At 31.0% G+C, this 22138-nt stretch overlaps 1 protein-coding gene across 1 annotated transcript in view; it reads right to left on the minus strand.

The window, feature by feature from the left end:
- LOC116778125 (uncharacterized) overlaps positions 1-22138 on the minus strand; it is a 57366-nt gene that overhangs the window by 2928 nt on the left and 32300 nt on the right. The window contains exons 9-14 of the mRNA XM_032672012.2: positions 12803-12945; positions 11671-11719; positions 7153-7290; positions 3036-3188; positions 1051-1229; positions 603-806 (exon numbers count right to left, since the gene is read on the minus strand). Coding sequence (XP_032527903.2) covers positions 603-806; positions 1051-1229; positions 3036-3188; positions 7153-7290; positions 11671-11719; positions 12803-12945 — 866 coding nt within the window. The remainder of the gene's footprint in view (positions 1-602; positions 807-1050; positions 1230-3035; positions 3189-7152; positions 7291-11670; positions 11720-12802; positions 12946-22138) is intronic.

Below are 22138 nucleotides of genomic sequence, written 5' to 3' on the forward strand. Positions count from 1 at the left end.
AACTATTGAAGTGACTTTGTTCCTATATAGGAAAACATAAATGATATCACAAAAGAATTCTATATGTATCGGGTCCGTGAAATTACGATTTTGTTTTTACGAACAGTCAATTTCTATATTTACGATGATGTATTATTTTTTTCTTTAGATATTTAAAGTCAAATTTCTGCTCAAAATTTGAGTAAGACAATTATAACATTTAAGTTTTGCCTCGACAGCACTAGCACCTATTAAACTATCTCATAAATATAATAAACATTTTTCCAGATCAATTCGGTAAAGGAAAGCCGTATGAAAAAAAATGTTTAGAAATTCTAAGAAATTCAAGCGACTTGCCGGCAAGATATTTGAAAGCTTTAAGCTGTATGAATACAGACAAAAAAAAATTAGTGTCTGTTTGTTCCGTCAAATCTCCAAAACGTTTGATAGCTGATGTTACAAATACTGACTTGGACAACGTTTATACATTTATTTAACTAGATTATTAAAAAGAACTATTCCAGGCAGACGAAGTTGTGACAGCAGTTCTTATATAATATTTTTTGTGGACTGTAATTTCCTATAATTGTGAATTTTGTTGAGTGATAATTATAAATACTCACAATGACATCGAATTTCGCGTATATATCCTTGAGGCGGCCTTCGGAATCTATAAGCGGTAATGCCGACACTCGTCTGTTGACAAACTTCCTCAGCGCTTGTATTATTGATGTGTCCTCTGTAGCTGTTTCGATGTCATTAAGGGTTCCTATGCGAAGGTCACGTAGCTTACATTGCAGGTAAGATGGCTTTGGCAACTCGTTGATCTGGAATATAAAATAAATATTTTATTAATCACTAAGGATGAACAAACAGGCCAGATCAACACTCAATGTGCGAGTTATATATAGTTGTGACTCGTAATTCTCGGAACGGCAACGAGTAGCAATCTTTAGTCTAGTCTAAAGAAATAATATTTTTAATCTATATTACTAACTATATATCACTCAAACTAAGTGAAAATTATGTAATGATATCTTTATTATTATTATTATTAATTTATGAACTTACATATAAGAAAAGAAAACGGAGTATTCTTTTGTGGGTGAGTATATAGAGCACGTTGCCGGTGTCGGGGTCAATGACCGGCAGACGATGAATTCGGTTAGTTATTAACATTTTGATGGCGTCATAGAGCGACGAGTCCGGACCTATTGAGACGAGAGGCATCACAGAACCCTTCAGGACCTCTGGAAGTAAATATGAACATGAAAATATATGAATATAAAATATTATAAATAGGAAGAACACACCGAAAACATATCATTTCTGTATCGTATTATCCTATCATCATCAGCCTATCGGAGCCCTCTGCTGAGCAACGGCCTCATCTCACATGGAGAAGGCTAGAGCATTAATCACCACGCTTGCTCAAGTCGGGTTGGCGATTTCAATCTTATAATTTGAAATTATAAGACGATGTTTTCCTTCACCGTCCGTCAGTGGTGTGTAAATACTCTTAGTAATTACATATGACTCGGAAAAGATCACATTCGTACTTGCCAGGTATCGAACCCGCGCCCTCACGTGTGAGAGGCGGGCCTTTGACTTCCAGGCCACCATGGATAATGTATCCTATAGAATTTATTCATTTATTATATTTTATTAATTTCTAGTATATACTGTACGCTTACCATTTAAGAGATATTTTGCTCTGAAGATTAAAAAGAAATCGTTTAATTCTTCTGCCTACACAAACTACATCGCAAATCTCACTTGAGTCCGATAAGAGTAAACACAAATGCAAACGAGTTGTTTACACAGCCGCCGTTAAACCATTCAGATAGCTTAGGACAAATACTACTATTTATACACAAACCAACTGGTATCTCAACTACTTGTTGGAATATAGAGAAATTGTATCGTGGATTTTTATAAGAGGTTCATGAGTACAAATTTTTAAATAATTATTAGAATTAAAGTGTACATAGAATATATTTTACTTCTTTGAGATGAGTCTTTACTGTTTTTCTAATAAATAGAGAAAAAAGAAAATTTCTATAGGATAAATATATTTGAATAGCTATACAATAGGATAATGCAATATTGAATGTAAAAAAACAATTTATTTTGAAATATGCTTATGATGTTTTTATCCAACAAAATTAGTTTTCACGATTTTGGATATAAATGACATACACATTCAACTTCAAAACTGAACAGAGAATAATGTTAAGAAGGACAAAGAGATGTCATGAAAGGAAAGTATTCATGACTCAAACGAGTTCTGTCCCCTATAAGACGCGTAAATCTCAATGTCAAGTAAATGAAAATTCTTTAAATAACATTGTAACAAGACAATAACAACATCTACGACTAACCTCTTTAACGCTGACAATATAAACGTACAATTTATACGCTGATTTGATACATAAAAATGCATAAATGTCAAGAATTCGTAATTCATTAATTGTTAACATATTACAAAATCGCCACTGTCAATGAACTCGGTGAAACGAATAAAAAAATATATTATTATAATACAACTATCGAAAGGAAATATTGTGTTTACTCAAGATAACATACATTTAAGGATAAAATAACATCGCATATAAACTAGTCAGTGTTCAATAATGTCAGTAAGCAATTATTTTAATAACGTTAACATAATTGAATACAATGTGGAACGACAATATTAGCTCAGTCCATCTACAAACCCTATGGTTTGTACCTTGTAGGCTGAACACAATTCAATGCTCTTCGAATATTGTAAATAGAGCACGATTATCTACATCGATATGTGTATCACTTAACGTAATTAGATACTTCGGTTTATCTGGAGACGTATTATTAATTGATCGAGACATATTTAATCTCTGAATAAGGGGTATTTGCTTAATTATATTCGATATAATGAAAAAAAAAGGATTTTTAATTTTGTTTTGAGTTTAACGCTACAATGAACTTAACATTTGATATTACGTTTCGGACTATATATAGTTCAACGTTTATTTACTCTAAGAAAAGATATCTTATATCATAGTTGCACAACTTACGTCTCCAAGTCTCGAGGCGATGCTCCTCTAATTCGTCCATTGTAACATTGGGACTCGTGTAGTACATCTGAAGGATTTTGATGAAGTCTGTGATGGTCAGCATACCAACGAACCTCTGTCGCTGAGAGTCCCATAGCGGAGCTGCTCGTACACCTTCACGAAATATACAATAATATAATTAGATTATACCAGTTACAATATTTCTCTACATTTTATAGATCTTTAATATTAACTACTAAAAACATTAATATGTATGGTAAACCACAAATTGAAATTATTTTGATCGAGTCCTTGGCCCTTAGTACATTATATGTTTAATAATGAATATGCGAAATTCAATTATTAAATTAGTTAACTCTATGAACTGTATTTCAAAGGATTATAATTACACCTAAACGATAATTCAGTAACCATATATAAAATAGCAATATTCTAGTTCTGCTACCTTATTTAATACCAAGGACCTTCAATAACAGACAAAAACTAGAATGCCTTGAGGGAAAGACAATTGATAAAAAGGATTAATAAAAATAATATTTAAATACGATAATAATAAATGTAAATTTCGGTTGCAGTAACGCAAATATTTTAATTAAATGTATTTATTAAAATAAATTGTAGGCATGAAGTTATTTTCACAAGTTTTTGTTTGTGAGATCGCACATGCTAAACATTACACAAGGTTATATAAAAATGTAATATACTCTATAGTAGTAAACATCATAGTCTAAAGGTCAACGCGAGTTAGCAAACAGAAAAACAAACTAACTTTGGGAAACAGGTTTTGTTATTTATTGCTAGTAACATAATTCGTCGTTGACATTATTAACCGCCTACATTTCTTGTGTGCACGAAAAACTACATCGCGATTACGTTTGATGCTATCAGTTCACGGACGAAACACTTGAAATATTCTCGTGAATTAGATTAATCAAGTGAATACGAGTTAATTCTTTGACACCTTAGTGGGTCGGATTAATAACCGTCAGTGGGATCCAATAAATTGTTAAGCTTTTTTTTACTTTTATCATTTCCATATATATTTAAATGTATTCCTGAGTTAGCTTGTGGAAATTCAAATTGTATAACTATTCCTATAGTTAACTCTTCTACAATATTTTATACATGATCTATTAATTGACTAACAACTTTAGCCATCTCTTTGTATTCAAAAGAATCAAATCATTAAAATCGATCATGTAAAATTACATCTAAAATTTTACGCTATTCATAAACTAATATATATAAAACATATTGTTATTGAACAGGGTCTGCGATAGGAGTATAATTACGCGTAATATATTTATTTATTAAAAAAATAGCTCCTTTTATTGTGTGCTATGACACCGTTAATGTATTTTTGTTTACCATTACCATTTATAAAATGAAGGTTACAGTTATCATTAAATTAATTTTATTATTTGCTGATTTAAGTGTAGTAACACTGTAAAAGATAGTAGCATAATTTTACTAACACAATAATAATAACTCAAACAATGTTCAGGGACTATTAACATATTATTATTCTAGTTGCATTAACAATACATGATGTATTCAAAACTCATTGACATCATGTAATTCAAAATAAAAATGTTGCTGGTGATGGGAAAGAATTTTGAATACAAAAAAATATATATTCAAATATATCTCTTTGAAGTATTCGATCATTGCAAATCTCCACTGTGAATAAAATAATTGGATCAATGTTGTGTTATATATAAAATTGTTTTTCTTACGTATTGTTTTAAAATCTGACTATCTCATTTATTTCAAATGCAACGTTATAAGTATGACAAATACATTGTGACGTCATCGTCGATTACGCAAAGTGTGCAACATCCGCAAGAAACAATACATATACCATACCCAAATGCAGTGGAGAATGCAATTCTAAAATGTAACTAAACTATACTATTTATTTATAGATAATAATGATTGGATCAGTTTATTTAGGCCATAGGATGAAATACGAAACGCTATTTCATCTATCATAATTGCTTTATTATATTATAGAAACGTAGTTTTATACGGTATTAAAAATGGTTGGTAGGTACTTAGCCTTAAAATGATATTTAAGAAATATAAGTTGTATTGACAAACACCTTAGTTCCCACGGCATCTGGTGTATTGTTTCTTACGGAGCCGCTTGGTGACGACAAGTGAGAGCTGCGATAAATACACCAAAATATATTTAAATATTTATCGTTCAAAAAATTATGATCCTCAAATTTAATGTACGTAAATCGCAAAACCGCTTAGCGAGCCCGTTTCAAGTGCCCAACGATTGCTTTAGCACATTAAAGAAATGCATTTTAAACTATAAACAACATATATGTTGATCATCGCAACTGCTGAATTAAATTGTTTAATAAGGATTTAAATTAGCAACAGCAAAACAGACATTCGCATTTTGTGGGGTGTTATATAAACATACATACTATCATAATGTGTATTCATTAAATAATGCTAAAGCAAACTCGCAAGCATCCAGAATTATATAGAAAAAAACTAATATCAATAAATTCCAACAAAGATACCTATAATATGTAAAATTTATTACGCTTGATTCAAATACAAATCCCATCACTTGAACCATATAAAAACATATAGGTTCCCGCTGTAAGTGGAATGCTATCGACAAGGCGATGGTTTCAATAGGGGGTTTGAAAAGAAGTGAGTAGAATGATGAACGGATGCAAGTGTCTTTACAAATGAATTCCATTTATAAAATCAAATAGAAGAATTTAATTCTAAACCATTACAAGTCAATAAAGATTTAATCCGTAAGGTTATGTGATGATTAAAAATAAATATAAACAGTGACAGGTGACATACATAGCTTATTACGTCAACTATATAATATAATGGCATGTATAGTGATTGCGACATTCTCGACCCGGCTATCAAATTACAACAAACTATACATGAAAGCGCTGCCTTTGAAAATAAACGAATTTGCAGTAATAGAATCGACAACGTTTATAATGCAACGGTACCAAGAGTAATATCAAATACCGTTCCATTAAAATATAGAAATTCATAATAAACAATTATAAAAATGAATATACGAAACTTATATTTAGATTAAAAACTAAAACGTTTGATCATTGCAAATTATAAAAACTTATAAATTACGCTTGTATCGTTGGCCGGCGTTGAATAATTAGTTTAACTCTTGCTTTGTAGAGTTTTATGCAATATTTTTATTTTACTCACTCTTGTTCTTTATTTTTCAAATGCAAAGTTTTAAATTATTTTAACTTTGGCCCCGATCTCATCAGATGGAATTTACATTTCTGCTTATTGCAGTTTTAATTTTCCTTCTCAGCGAGTAAAAGAAAGAATTAATAACTTATTTAATTAGCATGAAAAAACGCTGCACAGTAGGATTGTAATAGATTTCAACATTTCAAATAAGTTAAAACGAGTAAGTTTTTTTAAAAACTAGTTGCATGTATAATAAGCGTAGAAACATGTTTAATTTACTTTCAAATAGTAATTCGAAATAAATAAAATTGTTAATTAAAATACCTTCTAGTTAGCGCTTTTCCATTTATTATACTTTTATTGTATTACTATAACTGGTATGGGGAATACATTAAAAACTGTCTACAAAAACGAAATATTAAACCTCAATATCTGCACCCAGTAAAATTAATTAAATATATAATATTTCACAAAAAATGATAAATATATTTCTCATCTAATCAAATACATATAAAACGGTTAGTAATTTCTTCCGACAAAATATCTGGAACATAATATATTGTTGAATTTACAAAACGGAGATATTTTACGTAATGTAATAGATCAAAATACTTTTTGTAATTTTGTACAACGACCTTGAATCATCTACTCCTTTTTTCATTATTTAAACTCTAATGTGCCAATAACTGGAATAGTGCCAATGATAGGATGGATCACCATATATATAATGTCTACCATTAGGTATATTTGAGCTAAATACAATTACGACTTTATGTACCTATACATAAAAAGCGACAGTAAAACCGTTCGGTTATAAATGAGATCATAAAACTGCAGATTTACGCTGTTATTAAAATAAAAGGCTCCAATAAGTTAAGTAGTACCAATATAATATATCATAATAACTTACCGTTATAGACGAGTGCGAAGAACGCTTTCTTGACAAGAAGCTGGGTATCAAACACCACCAGCTTTGCGGAGGTCGGAATCAGATCATAGCATTTGTGAAACTTAAAAAACTTCACGAATATCTGTGATTCATCTTCCTCTGAAAAAAATGTTTCACATTATTGATAACAGGAAACTGTTAAATTTGGCAATGATTTCAGAAGTAGCGGTAGATGTATTACTTGTATTTGTAATTAAGATTTAGCTATTATATCGTTATAATCGAATTTATATGTACGTATATTGAAATTGTTTGCGAACCGAGCTAGCTCACCTCTGTAAGTGTGTTTGAATATTGTGTGCATAGTACGAGGTCACCGCTTCTATTATGCCAAAGATTTATGAACATTACGTTACCGCCATCAGTGTTTAAGTAAGGATAGGATATAAAAGAATTATGAGAAATCGTTCAATATTTAATTGAAACTGAAATTTAATAGGTATGTAGTATAATAACGTAACTAGTGCTATAAAACTAAAAAGCTATGAAGGATAATAGGATCCGATGGATTTTGTTATATATATATATGTGTATGTATATAACTGTATAGATAAATTATGTTATGTTTCCTGAAATTGAAGAACACAAAATTGCTCTTTATTAACACAAATTTAATTAATACATCGTTTTGTTATAATTGATCACTACGCATAATTATAATTGTGTATATTTTCAAACTATTCAGTTCACTGAACAAAGTTAAATTAATTCTAAAATTCATATTCAAATCAATATTTCACTTAAAACCTCTGAAATTGAACAACGGTGCAGTTATTATATTAAACGTGGGATGTAGCTTTTAATTAAAATAGCTTTTCTAGAAATATACTAATTTAAAATATAATGCAAAATATGCGAGTGTTGAATGGACCGTTTAGACCTCTCTCTTAAAATTTCCTTTATATCTTCAGACATTTATAATTTAAAAACTAAAAAATAAGAATAGAATGTACTAAAACCAACACTTTAAATTAATAACAATTATACCGCACTTTTAGGCGGTCTGAATAAGATTAAACACAATTCTTATAACAAGTTGTGTGGGTTAAATAATATTCTACAAGAGAATGAAGTATTTTTTGTTATGATTCCTGTGTCCCTATTTCATCAATTTTATTTTTAAAACATCATAAATGCGATAACCGTCAAATGAGCACCTATTGATGTATAACATTATTTTTCAACACATTATAAATTTAATGATTCAGAAAGAAGTTTTATAATTCAAAATATCTTTTATGTCACTACCGTTTCAATAATATAATATATAAAAGTCGTCTCAATGAAAGTATATAAAAAAAATTACTTGAAAAAAATTTGACATTTAAGAAAAAGACTACACGCGAGCGAATCCTTAATTTCCTACATTATTGGATACACAAAAAAGCTAGATATTTAGGTACCAATCATCAAAGCCGCCAAACTTGGCCGAATGCAATCAAAGCGCTGAAAAATATACTCTATTTTAGATATAGCTCGGACAGAATACCCATCTGACGTGATGAATAGCGCGATTCCCTCCCCTAGCTTAATATGCCACAATGTATAGAACAATTATAAAAGATTTACTTAATTGAAGCTAGTTGATCCAATATAGGGCTGCAGTTACTTGACTTTTTTTTTTGTTTCTGAATATTGAATAATAATGGGATAAAGACTTTATAATGAAAATTTTCTAAGAAATTTTTCTAATAAAAAAAACTAAAGTAGCAATTTAATCAATGTAAATCATTTTAATTTTAAGCGTTATAACCTAACGTAAAAAACTAAGTATAGGCGGATTGCGGCGGACAATGGAGCGTAAATTAACATCTCATATGCCAGACAAAAAATTATATATAATAATTAAAGTTATAAAAAAGAATAGATAATTACACAAATTCATTTAGAATTTAAAAAAAAAAGCTATCGTCAAACAATTGTAGTGTTATTACAAACTTACTTTGATTAAAAACAGTTTGCAACGCTTTTATTAATAAGTAACTGACATTCGTAATTTATATATTGAAATAATTTTATACTAATTTTATATATTTTTTTTATTTCTGTTCCAATCGATGCAGGTTTGCATAATAATTAATGTGCTTTGAAGCAGATCTGAACTATTCATACTATCGTAATATCGTAAATACATATTGAATTTAACTAAAAAGCAAACCTTTTTAAACATAGTTTTGTTGTCACTGAACTATCAGAATTGGCAGAAAAATATATTTTTCTTTCTCAGTCATTTATAATAATTATTATTTAAACTGTCTATACTTTGGTTTAATGCGTCTAAAATTTTTAAATAATTTTAATAACATGGAAGTTGCAAATGTTACTGAAATTTCTATTATGTAGATTTACCTTCGATACTAACCACATAGCTGTTAAGGTCATGAGGTGACGTCATCTAGAACCTCGAATGACGTAAGAATAAATCTAGATGAAACAGATCACGGGAGAGGAAATAGTTCGGCTTGAATTATAAATGGATGGTTGGCTCTCGCTACGATAACCAACAGACAAGGAAAATTAATATCTTATTATGCAAAAATATCATCTAAAATTATCAATAGCACATAATATGTATTTGTATACATTACAATGCAAGAAGTAAATACTTTATCATACCCAAACACAACAGTCTGCCTATAAACAAATTTTAGCACGTTGTTTATAACACATTTCGGCAGAGATAGTAAAAGCAAAATGAAATAAACGCCAAAAGGCCGGACAAGGGAGAAGCGGACGCTGCGTGGGTGACATAAACAAGCTAACAGCAACCTTTTATCAGCCAGTCGGCAAGGAATGCTTTCCACGCTCGGCCGACTTCCTCGAATTCCTTGATGAGTTCGATGGCGTACACGGACTCCTCTTCACATTCGACCACGAGGGCGGGATTGTCCGAGTAGTAGTGTAGGCGCAGCATGCGCACGGCGGCGCATCGCCCGCCGCCTCCCACCGCTAACTGCTAATTATACACTAGCGACTGTAACACCGACTGGGCCCACGCCCAACCCGCAGTGCTGGACCGACGAGACTACAACGTACCCGATCGACGAACCTCTACTGTTATGTGTATGTTTCCATACGCTAAATATAGTCTTCACCTGATCCAAGTATATCACACACTCAGTGTCACTAAAGTAATTCACAACGACAATACAGTAAACATGTGTTATTTGAACTCGTGCAGATGTATCGCACAACAACAACAACATTTTACATTTTTACTGTACAGTAATCACATAATTTGCGCGAGATTTTTTATGGACGTACCAAAATAAAAAAAATGGTACTTGAAAATACAAAAACAAAAAAGTGAAATAGATAGGGACAAATCAAGAATCTACCTAATGCCACTGATAGCTCAATCTTTGATGCAGTCGACCTTTAAGATTCAGAACAAAAAAAGTCTACGTTTGTACACAATGTTTACACACTATGCATCAATCCGATAATAAAAAATATATCCGACTGATATAAATCAACTTACTTTAAACGCCTATAGCAACGATAGTAACTTGTATTTAATCTTAACCTAATAATGTAATAGAAAACGTGTTTAAGCAATTGTATTGTTTTAATGTATATTAAATAAATAAAATATAACAATCCAGAAGAATAATATATGTTTGTTATTATAATGAAAATAAATAAAAATTAGTTCATAAGGATATCAAAAACATACCTTTAGAAAACTCTAACCTATCAAATGTATATTGATAACGCATTTTAATAAAAGGTTTGAAAACAATTAAAACTATGATTCTGAATAAAAAGTTTAAATACCAGTTCAAACACTAACCACCAAAACCAATATGAATAATACACTGTTAAACTGTTGAACTAGATAAAAAAGTCGAGTTAATAGCATCAAAGTTGTTGTAAACGTTTACACACAATTATATTATCGACAGTCGCGACAGATAATAAATACAGCGTCCTATTTAATAACATAGTAGTAACAAAATATTTAAAATATAATAATAAATATTTGTTTAATTAAAATTAATAGTCGAATTGAAAAGCTTAATAAATATGATATTTTATTTACAAATCCTTGAACAGACAATATACATTTTGCTTTACAATAAAGGAAAACGTGACTTCATAAGTATTTTATAATGTTGCCAGACCGGATAATTTGAAATATTTTATCTGCAAGAGTAGCGCTTCATTTATATATTTGTGGTAGACGTTTTAGCTTGTTGATAATGATGACTTGTCATTAAATTAGTATACATAAAAACATTGATTCGACGCAAAAGATTTAGGTCCATCCACTGCATAAACTATTTTCGCTGTGACCGACAGCTATTTATATCGACACTATATAGAGCTCCGTATATTATTTGGCTTTACTGGTTAGTTAATTTACACAGGAAAATATAAACTGTCACTATATGTGTGCGCATGTGTGTATGTCTGTATATTTAACACAAGTGTATACACACTTGTATTAAGTATACATTATTTTCAATGACAACTCACCCAAATCAGATAAACTGACTTTTTCCAAAAACGGGTCAGCGACGGGTAACTGAAATAAAGAAATAATTTTTCCGTTACTGTAATTGAATCTGTAATAAAATCTTTAATACTTATATTTATAATGTAATTACTTTATAAGTAAAGTCACGTTCTAGCTTATTTGTAAATATTTCTGATAACGACAAATCAGAAATTAATTCGTAATTCGCACGCTCACCACCGGAACAAAACTACTTTATACTAAACATTAACTTCCAATGTTATTGGTGAACAAAGCATCCATTTTATTCTTCATTTGTATAAAAATTAGCCAAATAAAATATTCGTATGAATTACATATGCCACTTTTATTTTCTAAATATTACGAAAAGTAAGAAAGACGCCACAGCATAGAGAAGAAAAGGAATCAGGTTATTCATAAAAGTCTCTCGTCTCTCCAATTATCTGTTTTTACTATGCAGATTTAAGATTAATCTTAAAAATCGCCAAAAATATACGAGAGAAAAATCAAATTACTACACTACAGCTCTTGAGTTATTTAAAAAAATCGATTTCAGCTACTTAATTAATTTATTAATTTTTAATTTTATTATTAAAAATTTACTTACATTAGATACAAAACGACATAATTTAGAAATGGAATTCATATATCACAATCAACTTCAGTGTATCTTCTTTTCAATCTTAACAGTATCCATCTTTAAATGAAACTTTCGATATTATTAATAAAATTCGTAATTAATAAATTCAAAAACAATTAATTTTCCCTATGATTCATAATATTATCTGATTATTTGAAGTTTAATAGTTGAAAAAAAAGTCAACGTCCGACTTTTAGTGACACACGGAATCTTCACAGCTTTTCTATTTATATTTCAATATACCTTGATGTTATGTATAGCGTTTGTTTAAAATAATTCTAATATATTTCTAATTCAATTTATGTAAAAAATATATTTATGCAATTTTTCTCTAAACAAACTTAGGCTCTCGATACAACAAAATAGAAGATATATGTGACAGTTACGAAAAATCGCTTCCATTTCGCTACGTACTTGAGTTAATCAATAATCTATATTTTAATATAGGTCAAAGAATATTTGGCATGTATATGTCAAGTTTATATGCTTACCCCTCTGGAATCTCTGAACAGCATGGCCGCATGGTGAGGATCAAGGAAGGCATCTGACATCCGATGCCGACCGCTAGGAACATTGCCCAGGGACGAGCGACGCTTCTCAGCCTCCTGAGACGCCGCACGGCGAAGGTAAGCTCCTGTCACGAGAACATTAATGTTATTTTTACTATATAGTAATTTTTGTACATACACTGGTTTTTTTCATAGATATAGAAATGTTCTTTTTAATTTATAACGAATAAGTTATACGGGCATCCAAACGACACAATATGCAAACCAGGAGAGTTTTTTAAAAAAAACATGTGAAATGTGAAATAATGATAATTATAACAATATAAAACTTGTAGTTTGATTATCCTGTCATTTGTTTTATACATTACATATTAAATTGAGGCAAGTTGCTTCATAAAAGAATCTAAAATGAAGAGAAAATATGGTGTATATTAAATATGTAGAAGAATATTATTTGTTACTAACTAATTGCTCTTCTAATAACTTTAAGCATAAAATTCAAAAATTACTAATCGATTTTTTGTTTTATTTATAACTAGAATATCCTTAATTTAATAATTATATTAAAAATAATTTAACTTTCTTTATTTTATTTCTTTCACGAAAACGAAATCGATTGTTTAAGATGAAATAAAAATATATCAACTTCTTTGTTGGCCACAAAAAAATAGCTTATTTTTTTTTCTAAACGACACTCCCGCAACCAGACTATTTTAAATATATCAATTGTTAAAATAATACAACTCAGTTTCCTATAAGATGGAAACGATTAATAAAGGTCACATGCGTAACATTTAAACTTCTGTATTATAAATACACACAGGTGCAAAACCCCATTTTGATGTCTGCTTTTGTATTTTTTAAAGTTAGAAAGGAGGAGTCTAAAAACGAAGTAACGGAACGTAACTGAGTCTTATGTGAAGAATAATAACCTATTGTAATAACAAATATATATCATTTCTATTTTTCCTAACACAGATTAAATATAATAATCACTTTATTTAATAAATGTCTTTAATTTTGAAAACATTTAAAGACATTTTATTTTCTTCAGAGACTGTAAACAATTGTAATTTCCATCGAGACAGTCACGATGGGTACAGTACCGACCTTTTTTTCCTAACTCACAGCCGTAACCAGGGTTGTCATTTTAAATCTAGATCACATTATTGCCTAAAGAGTGATAGTAATTCTTAAACACTGAACTTACAATAATCAAAATGTTAATTTACACATAAAACTCAACCATGGATGGACTACATGGATTATGTATTCACTTTCCCGAAATCATAGATTTAAAAAAACTGCTGGTTAAAGTAATAAAATAATTCTGTATGACAATATTCTGTATAAAATGACATCAAATACTACAATTATCTTTCAAAGATAAAGTTTTTCATACACCTTCAGACCTTTTCTTGCACAATTTTAAATTGAAAATGTTATGCGTCAACTATTGTTACACAATTATATAATTCAAGCATCAAATAATAATCAATATTTCTATTATTTGGGACAGGCTTGGAAAAAATAAACAAACGGGTCACTTTAAGACAGTAACTTATTAATGTACTATTTAAAATTCATATAATAAGATTTAAATATAATAAACTCTTTGAAGCGTCTGTCTTAATATGTCCGTGAATTGTTCCTTACAGGTGAGGTAGTCCCGCTAACGTGCCAAAAAATTTTTCATCAGACACTGAATCTATTGGATCTATGATGAACAACTAATGCCAATATTATGCAGATCAGGGTTTGACTTGTTGCCAAAAATTCCAAGATTAATCACCGAGTTCAAGACTTTTTAAGTTACTACTTAGAATTAACTTTTTTAAATTAATCAATATTTAATTAATTTGCCGTTTTGCAAATAGTCTGACCTAGAATTCTTACATTCAACTTTTACTTAATATTTTCTGCCCTCTTTACTTACGATGTTTTTGTTATTATGTTATGATTTTATATTAAAAACAAAATCTTCAATCTCGGGTTCAATTACTTGTGTTATCTTTTATCATAATTCTGAATATCATAATCCAACCATTTTTAATTATTCTTCTACGATTAGCATAGTTTTTTATTCTTAAGTTATGAGTATAGAATTTTATAAAATATTTAAAGGAAAATTATTTAATTGCTTTCAATTAATGGTATATATGCTACTACGTAGGTTCCTAGGTCAAAAGTTCACATAATAGGAGGGATGATGGGGGGAAAAGGATCACTTTTATTACTTAATGCTTGTCACACTGATTGATAGTATAAATACCAAATTTCATAAAAATCAGGGCATTATTCAGTAAGATACAGTTCAATGAACAAGTGAATTCGGAAGAAAATTTGAAACATGGAGAAAATTGATTTCAAGCAGTTATTAAATTCCTTACCAAGAAAGGAAAACCTCCTCAGATTATTTTGGAAGAGATGTCTTCCGTTTATGGGGACTTTTGCCCTGGCAAAACCATAGATTACAAGTGGCACAACCTATTCAAGCAAGGCCTCTGCCTTTCCTCTCCTTTGCCTCTCGAATCTCTATTCGATTGAAGATGATCCGTGACCGGGGCGGCCTGTCGAGATTACCACGGCAGAGAACGTCGAAACACTTGAAAAACTGATATCGGAGGATGCCCGTTTAGAAAAGAAGCAGCTTGCAGAAATGATAGGATTGTCAGCTACAACTATTTTGAACATCCTATACGGTCATCTTGGCATGTCAAAGGTATGCGCAAAGTGGGTGCCGAGGATGCTCACGCCACACCAGAAGCAGCCGCCAGTTGAGTGAACTGTCGCGAGTTTTTGTCTCTCTTGTGGTGAAAACAAGAACGAATTTTAATGCCAGATTGTGACTCGAGATGAAATTTGGATTCAGAACTATTAGTCTGAGTCCAAACAGGACTCCATGCAGTGGCACAAAAAGGGCACACCACCCCCAAAGAAATCCTGGAACACCCTCCCTGTAGTCCAGATTTAGCCCCAAGTGATTATTATTTATTCCTAAAAATGAAAAAGTGCTTCAAGGGAAGCAATTTTACAGCGATAAAGAGGTGAAGAACGCATTTTTGGCCTATTTCGACGACAAAGAGAAAACTTTTTTTTTCGCAGGTATAAATTTAATTGATCGATCTTATAAATGTGTTAGAGTTAAAAGAGAATACATAAAGAAGGAATAATAATTTTGAGTTTAATTTCTTTCTTTTTACCCCCCATTCCGCTAACTTTTTGACCCACCCTCGTATATAGCCAATCAAAGTTTTGTTTTATCCTCACTATTATCACGAACATTTTGTACTAAGAAATAAGGTTGCATTCCTTTACTTTGGTCTATTAGAATACAATTTAAAAAACAACAAAAAGTTATTGACAATTATTTCAATAAGGACATTGAACTTTTTAAGGAAAATAATTACCATTACAGACAATTACGTCATTATTGTTATTTAGAATACCGTACACAAATCGACAAGAATGAGCTTTATTTAAAAAAAATCTGGCACCATCGGTCCATTTCTATTAATTGACATTACTTAAGCCATAAAGAACGTAAAATAAGAACGTAATCTTTAAGCTTATAAAATGTATTCATCTTAAAGCATTGGCTTTTTTCTTTACAATGCAGTCATAAAAACGTATAAAGGTGATATCTAAATAAATATGACCTTACAGCACTAAACAGCAAACGAAGCGGACGACGCTAGTTACATTAATGAAAAAATACTCATGACGTTTTAAGAAATAACACATTCGGATAAATGTTATGTCCTTAATAGAATATTTTAAATCAATAATTATTAAATTAATTACCTTCTTGGAGGATCTTTTCAAAAATTTGGTATGTTGCACCACAATCATCAAGTATAGATATTTTCATTCCTTTTTGTAAATTGTCCGCATCAAGAGACTTTGAACGTGATCGAAATTCTTCAGTCTGGACAGTGCGCTCACTATTCGCTGCCGGAACAGCACACGACCCTCGTCGACCTTCACCAGATTCATGACGCCAGTTTCCTACTTTTTTGCTAAAAGTTCGAATAAGATCCTGTATAGAGTGTTTATGACGATGTCCACTCGTACTAGATCCTGAACCCCGCCTTTCTGTAGTATGAGACTGAAAATCTTTTGGACTGTTCGCGCTCTCCGATAATTTGTGCGCAAAACTTTTATTATCGAAACGGTTTTTATATGAACCATGACTTAACTTAGTGCTACTAATTTCACCATACTTTTCACATTTGCTATATTCATTTTCCTGTATATCGTCCATAACCTCATTGTATAAAGGTGAAACAAAATGACGATAATCCTGTCTCGACACATGATAGGCATTCATGTTACTTTGATAGCGCTCTTCATCTGTTCGTCTTTGTCTGACATCCCAATTGGAAGCGTTATAGTGGTGTGGCGATGGCGAGCCATGACCTTCCATAACATCTCGGTAGTAACTGGTAAAATTTGGATAGCGATCCCGAGGACTAGACGCAAATTCTAGGGGACTTCCCCGAAAACTCCGTTGTGCGGAACATCCGCGACGATTGATAGGAATTGCTTTTGACGCTGTATCATTTTGTACAGATGATCGGGAATCAGTGGAACTTAAAGTAGAACACCAACTCTCAGAGCTGTTATCTTTAATCAAGGGCGGTGTTGATTCTCTTGAATTATGTTTATGAAGAAAATGTGATATACCATGCATTTTTGAAAATGTCACTTCACTGTCTAAGTAGTTAAGCGATGATTACATTTCTCTATTGTTCCACAGTTTTTTAATTAACGATATTACTCACTATAAGAAAACAAATTCCATTTATTCAACTTCACTAAAATGAGTTATTATTTTTGCTGTGTATGATATTCAAAACAAGTAGAAATAAATGCCATTTTATCAAACATTCTGGTAAACCTACTTACGTTTATTCAATTCATGAAGATTTATAAAACGTCTTTTGTTTTATTCAAGTCCTGGAGCTGCAAGGTCAGCGTATTTAGGGAATGCATTGAAATGACAAAAGGGGAAATGATCGTTGGCCTTGATACAAAAATGGTTATAGAGCATTTTATAAAGACGCATGCGCGCGTAAGGTCACCTTGAATACTGATCAGTCAAGAAAGGTTTATACAATTCTTGTTTTTAATTTTAATAAAGATTACATAGAATATTAACACAAATCTGCTTCAACAAACCTAAACCGAATTTTAATATGTAATATATTAGCATAAGCACCTGGGCTGCTTTGAATTTGACCATCGACTACCGTGGAATAGTAATACACTAAGAACCGTGCATATTTTTAAACTTTTATAAAAGAACTCGCATGACCCTATTATAAAACCGGTTTATCAGAAAGGCTAAAGTAAGCTAGTGAATTTAAGTAAAATTTTTGTTGAATATAAAGTTTTTATTATTAAATTTTAAAAATATTGTTATCCTTGTTATACGCTTTATATATTTAAATATTCTTAAGTATAAAATACACTTTTCATTAATTTCTTTTTTTTAACATTAATATAATGGCTTAGCCAGATCGGTTAAATGACACTTGATTACACTGCACTTACGAAAAGCCCCTCAATGAATAGAATGCTTAAAATGTAGTAATGCAGGTTTCAAGACATATAATATAAATAAATATTTTTTGTTTATATTATAATAAGTAATAACTGACTCCATTCGGTCTATTCAGAATTTAAAAATATTTATGTACAATGTAGATAGAAACCAATTAAACGTCCAAAAAACTTCTTTGAACGATTGTATTATAAAAACCCCAAAAAATTTTGGGTTTCTCAAAGTTGTCAGTTCTAATTAAGTTAACTTCTTGCTTCTTAGTCAATAAAGAAGTCAAGTATGTATCAATTAAACACTTAGTGAAAAAATTTAAAACCGAATCGCTATTATAAGTATTCTATTATGTCCTTTTAATTTATATTTAACAGAACGTCATTATAATCGGAAATGATTTACAAAATTTTTTGTTTTTTTTTTTTTATTTTATTTAATAACTAAAACTAAATGTATAATTAAAAAGAACTACTATTCTTTTTTGTAAAGAAAGAGCATGATGAACAAAGTCAGTCAATTATTCTGCTAGCACTCGAGGCTTTTAATTAAAATAAAAACCTATCAAAATACGTAAGAACATCCGAAATAAAAACCGCAGAGTCCAAGTCATTTTCATACAACGAACTTCTATTCGTATTATTTCTTTCTGTTTTATTTATTTTTTTATGATTTGCGAGTTTACCTTAAGTTAACCTTTCTTTTTCTACCAGACTAATGAGAAATGTTTAAAAAATGTACAGATTTAAAGCTTATCCAGATACATAGTGACATACGTTTGAATTAATCCAATATTTCAGTTGTTTGTTATATTTGTTTCAGTAATGCTGTTGAACTTTGTTATTAATAATTAAATCTAGAAAAACATGATTAGAAAGTAAAAATATTATTTATTATCAATAGGAAGAATACTTTCTTTTTATTTATCTGAAGGTTGATGCTATCGCGCGATCAATCATTTACACAGAGGACATCAATCATAGAGATTTAATACGAAGGTTAAAGATTACGAAATGGACAGGTTTTTAACCTGTTTATTTTGCTTTGAGAAAAATACTACGTCCTATACATAAAATAAAGATAAGATTTTTCATTAATATTTTGTTACTCTTCGAACTCAAGAACGTATCTCAATTTCAAAAATTATCTAGTGTTGCATAACTTCATACGCAACACCTTCTTGAAAATCAGATCTACTTTCTTTCAATCTAAATATAAAATCAATCTGTCATAGAAAAGATTCAAATCTCTTGTATGTAAAATTTCCTTTATGTTAGAATATTCTAAAAGGACGATTTGTTTGTTTTCCGTAGTTATATGTATATATTTATTTGTTTTTTTTTTTATGTTTTTTTATGTGATAAAGGCATTTAATAAGTAAATAGTTATGTAACCGTAACAAAAATTAATTTCGACAATATAATGAGGAAAATAAAATACATCTTAGGTTGTAATTATCGTATCGTATTTATAAAATTTTAGAGCTATAAAATATAATAATTATATTCACAGAAAAGAATAAAAGAACGATAACTGAGAATACTTTAAATATATATAATATGTTGTAATTATATATTGTTAGCTATGTTTCTGTTGATGCTTATAAAATATAAAGTACATTTATAAAAGAAAAAAGTTCCTATATATTTTGATTTGTATAAAGATTGTGAACAATGGTAAATATATGTATATATTTATATTTACAATAGTACGGTGCCAAGCGATCATAAATGCACGTGCGCTGTGCCAAAACGTAAACACTGTTAAGATCGAGACAAGAACACCAAATTCGTAACAATCTCTTGATAACGTGAATAATTTACATTGACACACTGTTTACAATATTGATTACCAACAATACATTATTTATCGCTAATATTATCGCGTGCACAATGTACAAGACACGTCAAACTCTCGCGGCGGTCGTGGCTACACTAACTTACAGTAAAATAAATAAGCAAAGAGAGCGGGGAACGAGAGGCGACTATGCGATAACAAGCGTCTTTTGTAAGTCTGGCTTTATAGACACTAAATAGTATGACATATGCCCGGTATGCAGCTATTTCATCAAATTAATGTTACCACAGCTTTAAGCTACATATATGTCCAAAAGCAGTCTATGGAAGGTAAAAGCTATGTTCTATGTTACTTGAATATTATATAATATTGCTTTGTCTATTATTATTTAAATATGAATGAAATAGGGTTGTAAGTTGTACGTAATTTATTTTTTAATGAATTTGGTAAAACTCATTTTACAGTGAGTGACAAAGGTCAGTTTATTTTTGTGGCAAATAAATTTTTCACTCGTGTTTTTACGGTAGGTTTTTAAAATATCAATATTCAAAATTTTATTTCTAAATATATATCTATAAGGGCATCAACTTTGGCCCCCCAAGAAATACATTAGGAACGTTTATTTTCAGACTTAATTTAAATTTCAATGTGAATAAGTCATGCGTTATTCTTTTAATCACAGTTAACAACAGCATTGAATTCAAATACAGTTAAAGGTCAAAACATACGTTTAGAAACATTTTATATCATAAAAAAAAATTGCTTAAAGGAAAGGTCACTTTAGATTACTCATTAAATTTATAACTAAGAAATTATGAAGTTAAATGTTTTATAAACTTCCCCAAAACAGTATTACTGTGTAATAATAATTATTTATGTTTAGATATACAAATAACATTGAATTGAAATTTTAAAATTGTTCTCTTCGACATTTCAAGATACTTTCATCGATTTTTCAAACACCCATTGTTTTTTTACGTTCACTACGTCATACCTGTCTTCCGGCATATATAAATTGTGTGCGGTATGACTTACAGTAAAATAATATGATACAATAAGATGATAAATATACCTGAAATATATAATATTATATAGGTTTATACATAATTATTTCAAATAACTTTGTAGTCAACTCTATAGATTATTTGTAGATAGATTAAAAGCCAAATATGTAAATTGTAGGAAAAAATGCATATTTATGAGGTTAGAATAGTCACTAATGTCTCCATGTACGAGAATTAAATTAAAATTCGCTAATTGATGCCAAGCTCTGATTGGCCGAAAGGTGACGCGTCGCTCCCACTGCATAGCACGAAGTGCGAGCGCCGCGTCAGGTATAGATATCGGGTTAACCGGCCGTATCGACACATCGGCCCACAAGTGGGTTCCACTCGGCTGGTTCGAGCGGTGTAGCGGCGAGAAGAGCTAAAAAGAAGAGAGACCACAAGAAGATGACCCCCATCGGACGCCGGCTGGAGTCTAACCACCGGGGACGTGTCCTGGCCAACAGTTAGACTCACCCCGTCCGACCAACACCCGGGCACGACCACCTGGATTTCACTGCCGCCGACTGGAGGCAGCCCATTCGAGACCTAAGTCTCTGGGCCACTCCTCGCCCGTGGCCTTCCTGATATGACACCAGGGCTGCAAACGCCTGCCCCAACGATCCGTCTGCATTCACAGGCGGAGTTGTAGCCAGCTCAGGGGGCCAACGCCCTGAAAAGCTAACCTCGAGCCCCGCTTCCAGGGGGCCCCAGATAACCTCGATATCGACACATCCCGCCCACGCGGCGATGAAAAGGCACCGTCAGCTGGACCAGCCCGTTACTTGGGCGCGGTCGGTTAAGTACCTTGGCGTGACCATCGACCGCCAACTGACAATGAAGTTCCACGTGAAGGAAGTTGTCGACAAGACGCGAGCCGCGCGTGTTCTCCTGCGACCAGTTCTCCGATCGGATCTCCCC

The sequence above is a fragment of the Danaus plexippus genome, chromosome Z, assembly GCF_018135715.1.
Source record: "Danaus plexippus chromosome Z, MEX_DaPlex, whole genome shotgun sequence".
Taxonomy (NCBI): Eukaryota; Metazoa; Arthropoda; class Insecta; order Lepidoptera; family Nymphalidae; genus Danaus; species Danaus plexippus.